The sequence below is a fragment of the Hyperolius riggenbachi genome, chromosome 12 (genome assembly GCF_040937935.1).
Source record: "Hyperolius riggenbachi isolate aHypRig1 chromosome 12, aHypRig1.pri, whole genome shotgun sequence".
NCBI classification, from domain to species: Eukaryota; Metazoa; Chordata; class Amphibia; order Anura; family Hyperoliidae; genus Hyperolius; species Hyperolius riggenbachi.
In genome coordinates this window covers 33,069,967-33,082,885 of record NC_090657.1, presented here as the reverse complement: position 1 = coordinate 33,082,885, position 12,919 = coordinate 33,069,967, and the positions used below count along the sequence as shown (strand labels likewise).

At 44.1% G+C, this 12,919-nt stretch overlaps 2 protein-coding genes across 2 annotated transcripts in view; both read left to right on the top strand.

The window, feature by feature from the left end:
* The window catches only part of LOC137540774 (keratin, type I cytoskeletal 47 kDa-like), a 28,009-nt gene extending 21,032 nt beyond the window's left edge, over window positions 1-6,977 (top strand). The window contains exon 8 of the mRNA XM_068261927.1: window positions 6,748-6,977. Within this exon, the coding sequence (XP_068118028.1) occupies window positions 6,748-6,842 (95 nt within the window). The 3' untranslated portion in view covers window positions 6,843-6,977. The remainder of the gene's footprint in view (window positions 1-6,747) is intronic.
* Window positions 1-12,919, top strand: part of LOC137540777 (keratin, type I cytoskeletal 12-like) — a 174,687-nt gene that overhangs the window by 112,690 nt on the left and 49,078 nt on the right. The window lies entirely within an intron of this gene.

Here is a 12,919-nt window from a genome sequence, read left to right as displayed (position 1 = left end):
CACTAAGTGCTTTTGAAAATAAATAAATCCCTGAAAATCCCCCCATGAAGAGAAGGACTAGTCCAAAACTTGTCGTTTCTGTCAGATTTCTACTACCTACTTTAAGTGACAGCAACATAGGAGAAAAGTAATTTATGACTCATTTTATTCTGGAAAAAATGTACTTCTTATTTGTTTATGTTTGCACATATTTTAAAGTTAAATGTTTTTCACCCCAGTGCCCCTTTAAAGGGACCCCGAGGAGTAAAAATAAACAAAATTGGTACTTACCTGGGGCTCTCTCCAGCCCACCGTAGGTTGGGAGTTTCCCCGGCGTCCCCCGGGCTCTTCTCCCGCTCCCTCTGCTGCATACTGCACCGGCAACATCTGGGCCTGGTGTCGGGCTCCCACTTCCATATCGGTGATGCTCGTCGTTATCATGGGGGCTGGGGTGACAGTACCGCGCATGCACGGTTCAATTGCGCATGCGCAGTACTGTCACACCAGCTGCCCTGATGACGCGCAGTGGCCAGCGTGATGACAACGAGCGTCACCGATAAGGAAGTGGGAGTCTGACACCCGGCCCGGGTGTCGCCGGTGCAGTATGTGGCGGAGGGATCGGGAGAGGAGCCAGAAGGACGCTGGGGGACTTCCCGACCTACGGTGGGCTGGAGAAAGCCCCAGGTAAGTACCAATTTTGTTTATTTTTACTGCCCGGAGTCCCTTTAACTCAGAACCTCTCCTCTGTTCTAAAAGATAAGCTACAGCATGTTATTTGCATGTGCCATTGCACGGTATGTTTTCCATTTACACAGCAGCATATTTAGTCTAGAATTAATATGAGTAACATTATGTAGTAGACTAGCTTGCCTTGGCCTATAATGAATAACCCAACTCTTGTTAAAGTGTTATATAACAGAAGTTAACAGTAGCCTTTCTTAAAGCAGACCTGAAGATAAGCAACAACGTAATAACCTTCAAAGAAAAACATTTCTTTGCTATAGCTGATACAAATCCCACAGCAAATCTGCAGTGTGTCCACTTTCATGGAAGCAGACAAAGGTTTAACATCATGTGTTCACAAACTAGCTGAGGCTGCTGAGGCTTGCCAAGACTGCTGTGCTGATACAGCTGAGAGATCAAATTACAAGTGTGATTACTTGCAACTGAGGGGGAATTAGAGAAGCTCTTCACTCTAAACACAAACAGGGTGTATTTGTGTTTTCCTTGCGTCCCGTGCAGGAGTTCAGGTCCACTTTAAAGAGAATCTGTATTGTTAAAATCACACAAAAGTAAACATACCAGTGCGTTAGGGGACATCTCCTATTACCCTCTGTCACAATTTCGCCGCTCCCCGCCGCATTAAAAGTGGTTAAAAGCAGTTTTAAAAAGTTTGTTTATACACAAACAAAATGGCCACCAAAACAGGAAGTAGGTTGATGTACAGTATGTCCACACATAGAAAATACATCCATACACAAGCAGGCTGTATACAGCCTTCCTTTTGAATCTCAAGAGATCATTTGTGTGTTTCTTTCCCCCTGCATCTCTCTTGCACTGAAGTTTCAGGCTGCTCTTTTCTTCCTGCAAACAGCTTTGCCCTTGTCTGTAATTCCTCACTATGTGAAAGCCCAGCCAGCTCAGAGGACGATTTATCCAGCTTGTAAAAGATAAGAGAGAAGAGAGAAGCTGCTCTAATCTAAATAACACACAGGCAGTGTGCATAGAGGGGCCTGGAAGGGGGAGTTCATAGCAGAACCACAACACTGAAGAACTTGGCAGCCTTCCAGACACAGGCCTGACAAGTCTGACAAGAGAGAGATACATTGATTTATTACAGAGACTGTGATAGTACAAAGTGCTGCAGTAAGCCAGAACACATTAGAATAGCTTTTGGAACTTGCAGGATGATAAAAAACAGGATGCAATTTTTGTTACGGAGTCTCTTTAATGTACAAGCTCTCCAGTGCTAAAATGTTATGTGCTTGGCAACTTTTCATTAAGGCATAGCTCCCAACTGTCCCTCTTTTGGAGGGATAGTCCCTCCTTGGGAGCCCTGTCCCTCTGTCCCTCTTTCCTCCTCATTTGTCCCTCATTCAGGACTGTGCCCCTCTTTCTGTTTAAATATATATATTTCTCTACTAAAAAAATGTGTTTGATTCTAAACTGTATTCCCATGCTTTAAATTGATATATTACTCATTTTAAAATGTTAATATGAAGGAAAATGAACCAGGATAGAAAGGACCGTTGTAGTTTGAATTATAAAACAACATACTGTATTTTTCTTCTAAAATCTTTATGGTATGCGTGACTAGGGGTGCGATGGGGCGTGGTCAGGGTGTGGCAGGGGCGTGGCTTAAGTGTCCTCTTTCTCATCTCAAAAAGATGGGCGGTATGTGATGGACATTTTTATATGAAAAATAGGTCAGCCACAAAGCCCCTTAAAATTTTACGGGAAAGTGATTTAATTTAATCACAGATGTAGGACCTACTCAGAAGCCTGAAAACATGCAGAAGAGATTGTAGAGTCTCCATTCATGATGTAAACAAATAAACACACTGCAGACAGTATAATTGAAGAACAGAGAGAAGCAGGAGCAGAAAAGCACGAGGGTAGATAGATAAATAATAGTGAAGGTTGGAGTCAGGTCTTTAGACTGTTGTCACCCCAAGTTTCCCTGGGGCATAAAGTGAAAGCGGTAACAGTGGTGTCCACAACCAAGAATTTTGTTAATGGACCAAAGTCAGGTAGGAGTAACATCATCAGAAACTGAACATTATAGGTCGTAAGAAAACACAAGAACTGTTACGCTTGGTGGTATATCCTCCATGGTCAGCACACAATGAGGATTCTGATGTGAAGGAGGTACACACGCTAGCACCAGGAACCAGGATATCCCCAGTTTAGTGGAGGAGAGGACAAACTCCCGTAGGAGATGTGGCGCACAGAGCAGGCGTAGATCCGAGCAACCACAACAATACTAAAATACAATGGATACGATATTCCTAGCGTATTACGATTACAGCTATCAATGAAGCTGCAAATGACTGACTGACATATGTATATATCGGCGATAAACCGATATAGGACATAAGCAAGGAACGCTAGCTAGGAACTGGAACAATACAACAAACAGGACTCAGAAGGATTCGCTACTTCTATGCAGAAGTGAGCGCAATCCACACAAGGCAACAGGAACAGGACTAGGAGGGATTTGCTACCTTTACGCAGAAGTGAGCGCAATCCACACAGGGTAGCAGGAGCAGAACTGAGCTAACTAGCACGGGTGATCACGATACGCGCAACCTACCAAAACGTGCTGGAAGCTAGCTGACTGAACACAGGATATAAACAGTCCGTGTACGTATATATCAGCTACACTGATGTATTAACGTAACACGAATACAAAGAAAATAACAAACGTGCTAGTATGCATATATATTGGCGATGAACCAATATATAATGCAAGACCAGCAAAGTAACAACTTCTGGTAACAAGAGCAGAACTAAGAGGACTCGCTGACCCCTTTGCAGGAGTCAGCGCAGTCCACACGGACTAAGAATGAGGTGGGAGCTGCACAGAGTAACAGACAGGATCTGAGACTATGATAGCTCATGAAGCACTGCAGGAAGCAGTCCTTTATACTGAGGTCATCCAATGGGAGCAGACATGCAGATTCCCACACAGGTGAATGGTAATTAATCACAGGCTGACAGCAGGAAAGGGGAGACAATGATATGCAGCCTGCAAGAAAGGGATTGCCGCTATATTGCAGCAAACAATGTTTGTTTTCACAAAAGCATATTAACCAGTTTACCCCCGCCCGTACGAATTTCTCCGTCCCTTTTTCCATCCTTTAACCCCCAGGGATGGAGAAATACGTACTTTCCACGCTCCCGCCGCTGCCCGTGCTCCCGTTCGCTCTAGCGCGCACTCCCACGGGTAAACACGCCGCCCGCCGCTCGCCCGGAGATCAATGAACGGGAAAATCCATTCCCGTTCGTTCATCTAAGCCCCGCAATGATCTGCTGCTTTTCCGCTAAGCAGCACGATCATTGTGAAAAAAAAAACGTACCCAGTCTCCTACTACTTCCTTCAAGCGTCCGGAAGGACGCTTGGAGGCCGCATTACACAAAAAGTTACTGTTGCCATCTTGTGGCCAAATAGTAAAACTACACCCTAACCATTTTTCACATACAAATGAATTACTTATACACAAAAAATTAACTCATTACCTCTCACACTCCCCATTTTTTTTTTGTAATTAAAAAAAAATAAAAAATTTACAATTAAAAAAAATACATAAATAGTTACCTTAGGGACTGAACTTTTTTAAATATTTATGCCAGGAGGGTACAACACGGTTACTTTATAAACTATGGGCTTGTAATTAGGGATGGACGTAAAACTGAAAAAAAATGCACCTTTATTTCCAAATAAAATATTGGCACCAAACATTGTGATAGGGACATAATTTAAATTGTTTTATAATCGGGACAAAAAAGCAAATAAATTTCATGGGTTTTAATTACAGAAGCATGCATTATTTAAAGACTATAATGGCCGAAAACTGAAAAATAATTATTTTTTTCCCACATTTTTCCTATTTTCCCATTAAAACACATTTAGAAAAAAATAATTATTGGCATAATGTCCCACCTAAAGAAAGCCTAATTGGTGCTGAAAAAACAAGATATAGTTCATTTCATTGTGATAAGTAATGATAAAGTTATAGACGAATGAATGGAAGGAGCGCTGAAAGGTGAAAATTGCTCTGCTGCTCAGGGGGTAAAACCCCTCAGTGGTGAAGTGGTTAAACTGTCATTAACTTCAGAGCAACTGCAGGTGGAATCAGCAACTAGTTTGCGTGCAAACCAAACTATGCAAGCAAATGCATGTAATGACATCAGAACTGCTTGGGTTGCAATACCATTGCAGCCAGCAGTAAACGCTGCAGAAGCGATCGTGACAAGAACCTTCAACTGGGGCATTATGCTTGGGATTAAAAACAAAGAATTGGAGGTGAAGAATTTTCACTGATCTGTGGTTGCTGGAAGATTAAAAGTAACCAGGGCTGGATTAACTATAAGACACGGTAGGCACGTGCCTACAGGCGCCCAATGATGGAAAGGCGGCTCACTCCCCTCCCCAAGTGCCTCCCTCCCTATGCAGAGTGCCGTGAAGAGCGTAAATGAGAGGTTACTCACCCAGCTCTCGGCATTCTGAGATCTCTCTTCAGTTGGGGGCACCACTAGTTACTTAATACTGAAGGTACCTCTGTCTACCTAATACAAAGGGCCACTGTAGGTACCTATGACTGGCAAAGGAAGTAAGGGGGAAGTGACAGCTGAGAAAGCCAGCACACTCGGGGTGCAGTTTGGTGGGGGGTTTTTAGGTTCATGAAAGGGGAAGTCGAGGGTGCCAGGACATCTGTGCCTATAGACTTCAGTAATGTAAAGTAACCATAGAAAAAGAAGAGAATGATAAGAGGAGAATAGAAAGTTTAGAGGAAGAATAGGAGAGTCAGAGGAAGAACAGGAAGATTTGTGGAAGAAAAAGTGGAACTGTAGTAGAAGAATAGGAAGGTTAGTGATAGAAATAACGGAGAGAAAGAAGCCACCCCTCATTTCTTTATTTATTATATTGGTTTTAATACATTTTACCACCTTTGGGTGCCTGTTTCTCCCTTTTATCTTTCCACTTCAAATGGAGTATGGTAACCCTGCTGGCACACTTGAGTGCCCCGTATAGGGTCCCCCTCTTTTTTTCAAGAGTGTGACCACACATAGCGAGACCCAGATTCCCGAGTGCAGGTGGTTGTACTCCAAATCTCCACCTGCCTTATTGGTTGGTTTCCCCTACCTTATTTTGTGAGTACCCAATGCTTGATCTGATTACTTTTTACTGCCCTAACATACTACACTACATCATCTGGGCTCCCTTTGTCTATGCGTATTTTTGTTTTTTGTTTCTACTGCATCACTGCAAGAAGTTTAGTTGGAGGAGAGGAAGGTTAGGGGAAGAAGAGTAAGGTTATGGTAAGTAACACGTGAAACTGTAGAGTTAGGTTAGTGGACGGAGAAGAAGGTTATGGGAAGAAGAGGAATGTTATGGGAAGATATGGAACTGTAGAGTTAGTAGAAGGAGAAGAAGAGGAAGGTTATGGTAAAATGTGGAACCGTAGAGGAAGATTAGTAGAAGAAGAGAAGGTTAAGGGAAGAAGTAGGTTATAGGTAGAAGAGAAAGGGTAGTGGAACAAGAGAAGGACGTGAGGAACAAGAGAAGGATGTGAGGAACAAGAGAAATTCATGAACAACAAGGCTAGAGGAAGATGATGAAGGTTGTAGAAAAGAGGAAGGTTTAAGGGGAAGAAAGACTAAATTAAACAAAAAAACTAGGGAAGAAGTACATTATGTGTAGTAATGCTAAAAATGAAATAGAAAGGATGGCATAGTCGTACTGTAGTAGTTACAGAACTACTTCCAGATGCACAACAAACTTGACTGGTGTGAGAACAAGCAGAGTCAGACCAACCATCCCCGAAAACATTTACTACCTAGTGGTTCCCAATTCAATACACTGGCCACACAGCAGAGTCAATACCTGCATATTATTTTGGAAAGATCATAACCATAAAATTTCCATACCAAAAGTTCCCATACTATGCCAACTGCACAAATTGTGGTAAAGGGGGTAGGTTGTGACATATGCATAGTCTTCTCTCACTGTATGACACTGATTTTCTCATTTATTATTTTTTTAAGTAAAAAGAGTTGTGAAGACCATTGTGGAAGATCTGGTTGATGGCAAGGTTGTATCTTCCTATACTGCCAATGAGGTTGAAGAGAATGTGAAATAAGACAAAATGGCCCTGGCAGTGAGTGAGCTCGTGCAGGAGGAAGAAAATGCATTAAAGCCAACATGACTTACAGAATATGAAATTAATCAAGATGACACTTCTTTTGATTAAAAATAAAGTATTTTCCAAGTGTTACTTTGCTGGTAGAGTCGTCGTTTTTCACGTTTGACTTCTAGTGGATGACGCAATATAGTACTGAATACGAGGTGGAAAACCCTGTTCTGCTGGCCATACAATTAATGGACAGAAAGGTGTCACTACAAATGATCATGTAACATGATTCCACCTATAGCAGCTGAAATGACGCATAATCATGTGGTGGATTTGTAATGTTCTGTCTGGGATCACATTCTCATGTATCATTCTTACTTTCTGTTTCAGCATGCGTAGAAAGCATAGGTGACATGCGATTGCATCACTGAACAGCCACTAGTTAGAATTTAAGTATGATGTGCTTGAATTCGTAGGCCTCAGTTACTTTAACTGAGTTGAGTTAAGACTTGATTTGCAGAGAGTCTCCCTTTAAGGAGCATTTCTAGAAGCACTGTGGAACAGGGTCTGGTGTCTCACACAAGGCCAGAGTGCTTATCTGTCCACGATGTGCAGACATCCAGGCAGCCTTTACTATAAACATCGAGTGTTTTCATATTTCCTAAAGGTAAACAATAGCCAGGGAACATTTTCCCTCATTTCTGGGTAAGAAGAGGAAACGCCATATTTGGCTTGTCCCATTGGAGCAGGCACGGATAGGGTCATCCATTACATGCTATTATCAGCCAATTGCATCCCTGCTGGACGATGTCACATTTAACGCTTTAGAGGTTAGTATAAGAATAGCCAACATGGGCTCCCGAGGGACTTCTTCTCGCTTATGACTTTAGTTCTCACTCCTGTTTCTACTTTCCTTCTACATTATCTGTATGCTGTATATATGCCTAAGCAGGCCCGTTTCTAGGGCCATGCGGGCGCCCTTGACGCTGAAGGAGTATGGGCGCTGTAATGGAGGGGGGAGTCAGCCGTGGGGAGGGCAGCCCGACCTCTCCCTCCCTTCCTCTCCGCGGGCCGCCCTCCGTGCTCCCCCCTCCGAGTGTGACTGCAGGGAAGCGCTGTGTACAGAGCGCAACTTACCTCCCTGGTTCCAATCGCCGTCGGTCTCCTCTTCTCTTCATAGCCATGGATACACATGCTGCTTCCTGTTTAGCCGGAAGCAGCGTGTGTATCAGCGGCTGTGAGGAGAAGACAGTAGAGGAAACCGGCGGCGATTGGAACCAGGGAGGTGAGTTGCGCTCTGTACGCAGCGCTTCCCTGCAGTCACACTCGGAGGGGGGAGCAGGGAGGGTGGCCCACGGAAAGGAAGGGAGGGAGAGGTTGGGCTGCCCTCTTCGCAGCTGACTCCCCCCTCCATACTGGGGGGCAGCTACCTATCTAACCTATACTGGGGGGCACCTACCTAATCTAACCACACTCAGGGGCACCTACCGAATCTAACCACACTGGGGGGCACCTGCCTAATCTAACCTATACTGGGGGGCACCTGCCTAATCTAACCTATACTGGGGGGCACCTACCTAATCTAACCACACTGGGGGGGGGGGCACCTACCTAATCTAACCACACTGGGGAGCACCTACCTAAATTAACCACACTGGGGGGCACCTACCTAATCTAACCTATACTGGAGGGCTCCTACCTATCTAACCTGTATTGGGGGCACCTACCTACCTAGCCTATACTGGTGGCAACTATACTGGCTACCTATATTGGAGGCACCTACCTAACTAACATATGCTGGGGGCAACTATTCTGACTCCCTATATTAGAATCACCCACCTAGCTAAACTGTACTGGGGGCACCAATCTATCTAACCTATACCGGGGGCACCTGCCTATCTAACCTATACTGGGGGCAACTATACCGGCTACCTATACTAGGGGCACCTACCTGGCTAACCTATACTGGGATCAACTATACTGGGGCACCTATGCCTGGCTACCTATACTATGCCTGGCTACCTATACTGGGGGGACCTATAGCTGGCTACCTATACTGAGTGCAACTAGACCTGGCTAGGCTAACCTATACTGCGGGCATGTATACCTGGCTCCGTGGGGGGGGCGCAATTTTAACACCCTCACCCTGGGTGCATTTTAGCCTAGAAACTGCCCTGTACCTAAGTGCAACTAGCACAGATGTAACAAAGAGAAAGCCTGGTCACTAGGGATAGACCAAGTCTGCATGGAACACATAAGATTCTACAGACCGTTTGCTTTGCCGAGGGAGGTAACATGTAACAAAGATATAAGATTGCTACTGAACACATCTGTATATTTGTTTTACAAATAAACTCTTGAACCTTTGACAACGTCTAAGAAGTTCTATCTCCTATGCTGTTTGCTGTCATGAGTGTTGAGTTATCACACTTCCTGTGATATGGTGCCGAACGAAGGTGTAGTATTGTTGCCAATAGCAACCAACAAATATTTATTACACCACTCAGAGCCACTGGGCCTGAGTAACTAATGGTGCCTATACATGGTACCATTTTTTCTTTTTCTTTTTTCAATTAGATAAATTTGTTTGATTATCCCGTTAGGTCGAAAAAAAAATTGCATAGTTATTTTTGAGGTACCATACACAAACGTTCGATTAGGCTGAAAACCCAGGGAAAATGATTGAACATGCAGAAAAATCAATTTGAGAAAAAAGATTGAGATAAAAAAATGAAGTATTCGATCTAATGGTTTATTAGATTGGAAGCAACATTTTTTTCATCTGAAATCTGTTTTTTTTTTTTTCAGCTCGAGCTGTATTTTACCTCACATAGTCAACATAGACGGCGGTTGTAGCTCAAAGCGTCTATTGAGCTGTATTTTTCCTCTGAGTGGTTCAATTTATTTATTGTGAAGTTAATATTACTTCAAAGCAACTATATAGGTGTTTTTTACCTCACAGTGTGTTTTTTTTTTTTTTCGTACTGAGGGAATTTTTGCCACAGAGCGATTACAAATGGCTCTATTAACTAACAGGAAGAAGGCCAAAATTGCATTTGCATTGTACCTGTGGACTCTCCTTGATGAGGACAAATTTACGTTACTTTAGTAAAAAAAAATATAATTATAATAAAATGATAATAATCATACACATACTTCACTATTTAATCTTTAATCTTGTTATGAAGGCAATGCAAATAAAGATTACAGTCTTTTAAACAAATCTTACAATTAGGAATTAAAATAACTTTTCATGCAATGTAACATACATTTCTGTGTATGACAGCGCTCCACTTCACTTCCACAGTAATAGATAGGTAAGATGCCCCCTTAGGGACCACACTCACCCGTCCTTAAAGGGAACCTTAACTGTGAGCGGTTTTTCCAAATAAAATAATTCCCTTATATATACTTATACTTACAATTCACAGTATCTAATGGTTCGATTTTCGCTGCTCTGCTCATCCCCGTTCTCCGTTGGTGGCATAGATTCGTTTCCCTGACGTCATCAACATGGCGGCGAACGGGAGCTATTACTTCCGGGGCAGGGTGTAGCCCTGGCTGCCTTGTTCTGAGCATGTACTCCCGCACTGTCAGATTCTGCTGCTGCGAATGAGCACACAGACAGAGCAACTCAGTGGGGAGCGTGCGCATAAATTGTGCAGATGCTGGCTGTGTTTCCTCATTCTGTAAAGTACCTCCCACTGAGGGGAGTGCTCTCGACACAGGTGTTTTTCATGATGTTACAAGCGTGAATCAAGCCGATTCATGTGCACGCTATAATTTACAATGCGCCTGCGTGCAAGTTGGACTACTGCGCAGGTGCGAAATACAGACGGGCGCTAGGACCATGCGAGGGTGGTGGAATAGGCAACAGTACTTCCAGGAAAAGCAGATGGCGACTGGTCAGTCGGCCGAAAATGACGGGGCGCACTACAGGGCTCAGAGGCACAATTGTAAACAGCAGACAGTGCGGTAAGTGTCTGCTGTACTTGCTACATTGAATGGAATGGTTTTTAATATATCTGTCGGTTAAGGTTCACTTTAATGACCACTGTGAGACTGGTCAATAATCGCTCTATGTGTCCTCCCTCCTCGATCTATCCACCGATCTCCGATCGTCCAGTCTGTGCTTTCCAGGGGGTTATAGCTCCTCCAGCGAAGTTAAAGTTCATATGTACCTCATAAAAAAATTAGCATCCCATTGCGTGATTCCGTAAAAGATGAACAAATTTATTTTGTTAAAATACTCACAAACATGTCGTTCAGAGTATTAACGGGCTCTCCCCCATGCCTCCCTGGTAGGCTTGAAGAAAGTTCAGTTTCTCTGTTATCCCACTTTCGATCGTAGCGTGATTCCTAGTTGTCCTCTAGCTCCACCTTACGCGTTTCGTCACACGCGTGACTCATCAGGAGCGTGAAGCCCCTGATGGGTCACGCGTGTGACGAAATGCGTAGGGTGGAGCCATGGAGGATTTCCATAGAAGCCTGAACTTTAACGGCATTGTGACTCCACTGCTCAAGTCTGAGACCACTCAGCTGGGTGAGCAGTAGCGGCTTTCCCCTCAGGCTGGGGTGGAAATAGCTGAACCCAATTGGGTCCACTTGATTGCACAGTAGAGTGGACCTGACTTGGCTAATTGTGTCAGAGCCTGAGGGAAAGATGATACTGTGCCTGCACAAGGTGCCTGACAAGCGGATCTTCGGGTGTCCCAGAGCTGGATCCCCTCTGCTGAGGAGGAGGGGGGAAGCCTCTTTAGGATCCAGACACTTCCCCTTCCCATGGTAAGTACTAAGGGCACTTTTTAAAAGAACTTACTCTTTAAGCCATTAAACTGAAAATAAAAATATGAGACTCATGTTACTAATGTTTTATTTGCCATTGGTACTACACTAGAATTCATGATCTCATACATTTATTTTTACCTCAGGTTCACTTTAACAACACTTAAAATCAACCCCATCCACCCCCCACCCATACCCCCTCATGCAGGCTGGTGCTGCTGGAACAGCTGAATCCACTTTATTCATGACATGGGGGTACCAGGGGCATAGCTAAGGGTGGGCAAGAGGGAACATATGTCCCTGGGCGCAGTAATTTAGGAGCGCTCAGCGGTTGCCTGCTGCTGCTGGCAGCCTCTCTACCATGATACACAGAATGAACAATTATCCTGCTGCCTCTTTCAAGCTGCCTCACCAGACAAAACTAGATACAGCAGTGAAGGAGAGCGTGCCTGACTGGGACTGGGAGAAGCCCCACCCCCTTGCCTGAAAGCAGAGGTGCTCAGATAGTATTTTTTAAAATCCGAATTGATTGGGATCTATAAATATCCGAATCCGACCTTTTTAGATATCCGCATGAACACGAATATCCGGACGCATTATCCGTGGATATCCGACCTATTCGGATATCTGGATAGAAAAACCGGAAGTGCCCTTTAAAAAGCTTCCAAAACGTTTTGGAAGGTTATACTCTCTCCTCCCCCGCCCTGTTCATGGATCTTGTTTTCCAGGGATTTGTAGGATGTCAAAAGCAAGCTCACATACATTGGCCAGGAATCGAACCCAGGTCAACTGCTTGGAAAGCAGCTATGCTCACCACTATACCACCAACATAACATGCTGAAGCCAGCCACTTCACTCATCTCTTCAACTACAAGAAAGGCCAAGGAGTAGCGACAGCGCCCTTATTACACTTTCTCTTACAGGGCTATGGAAACCGTTTTGCCCATACAATAAAGCGAGGTGCAAAAATGAAATCATGCCTAGCAGAGGATGGTTTCGATCCATCAACCTCTGGGTTATGGGCCCAGCACACTTCCGCTGCGCCACTCTGCTGCCACACAGTGAATGAACAGGGAGGAGGAGGTGGAAAAGGAGTAGGAAGAAGAGGAGGAAGAGGAGGAGGGAGGAGGGCGGAGGGAGGCAGATTATTTTTTTTTCGCAGGAAGGGAAATTGTACTACTCGGATCCGGATATCTGCACTATCCGCGGATATCTGGGTCATGCGGAAAAATATCCATGTTATAATTTAAGTAGGCCTCAGTTATTTGGACTGAGTTAGTCAAAAAGGCTTGATGAGCAGA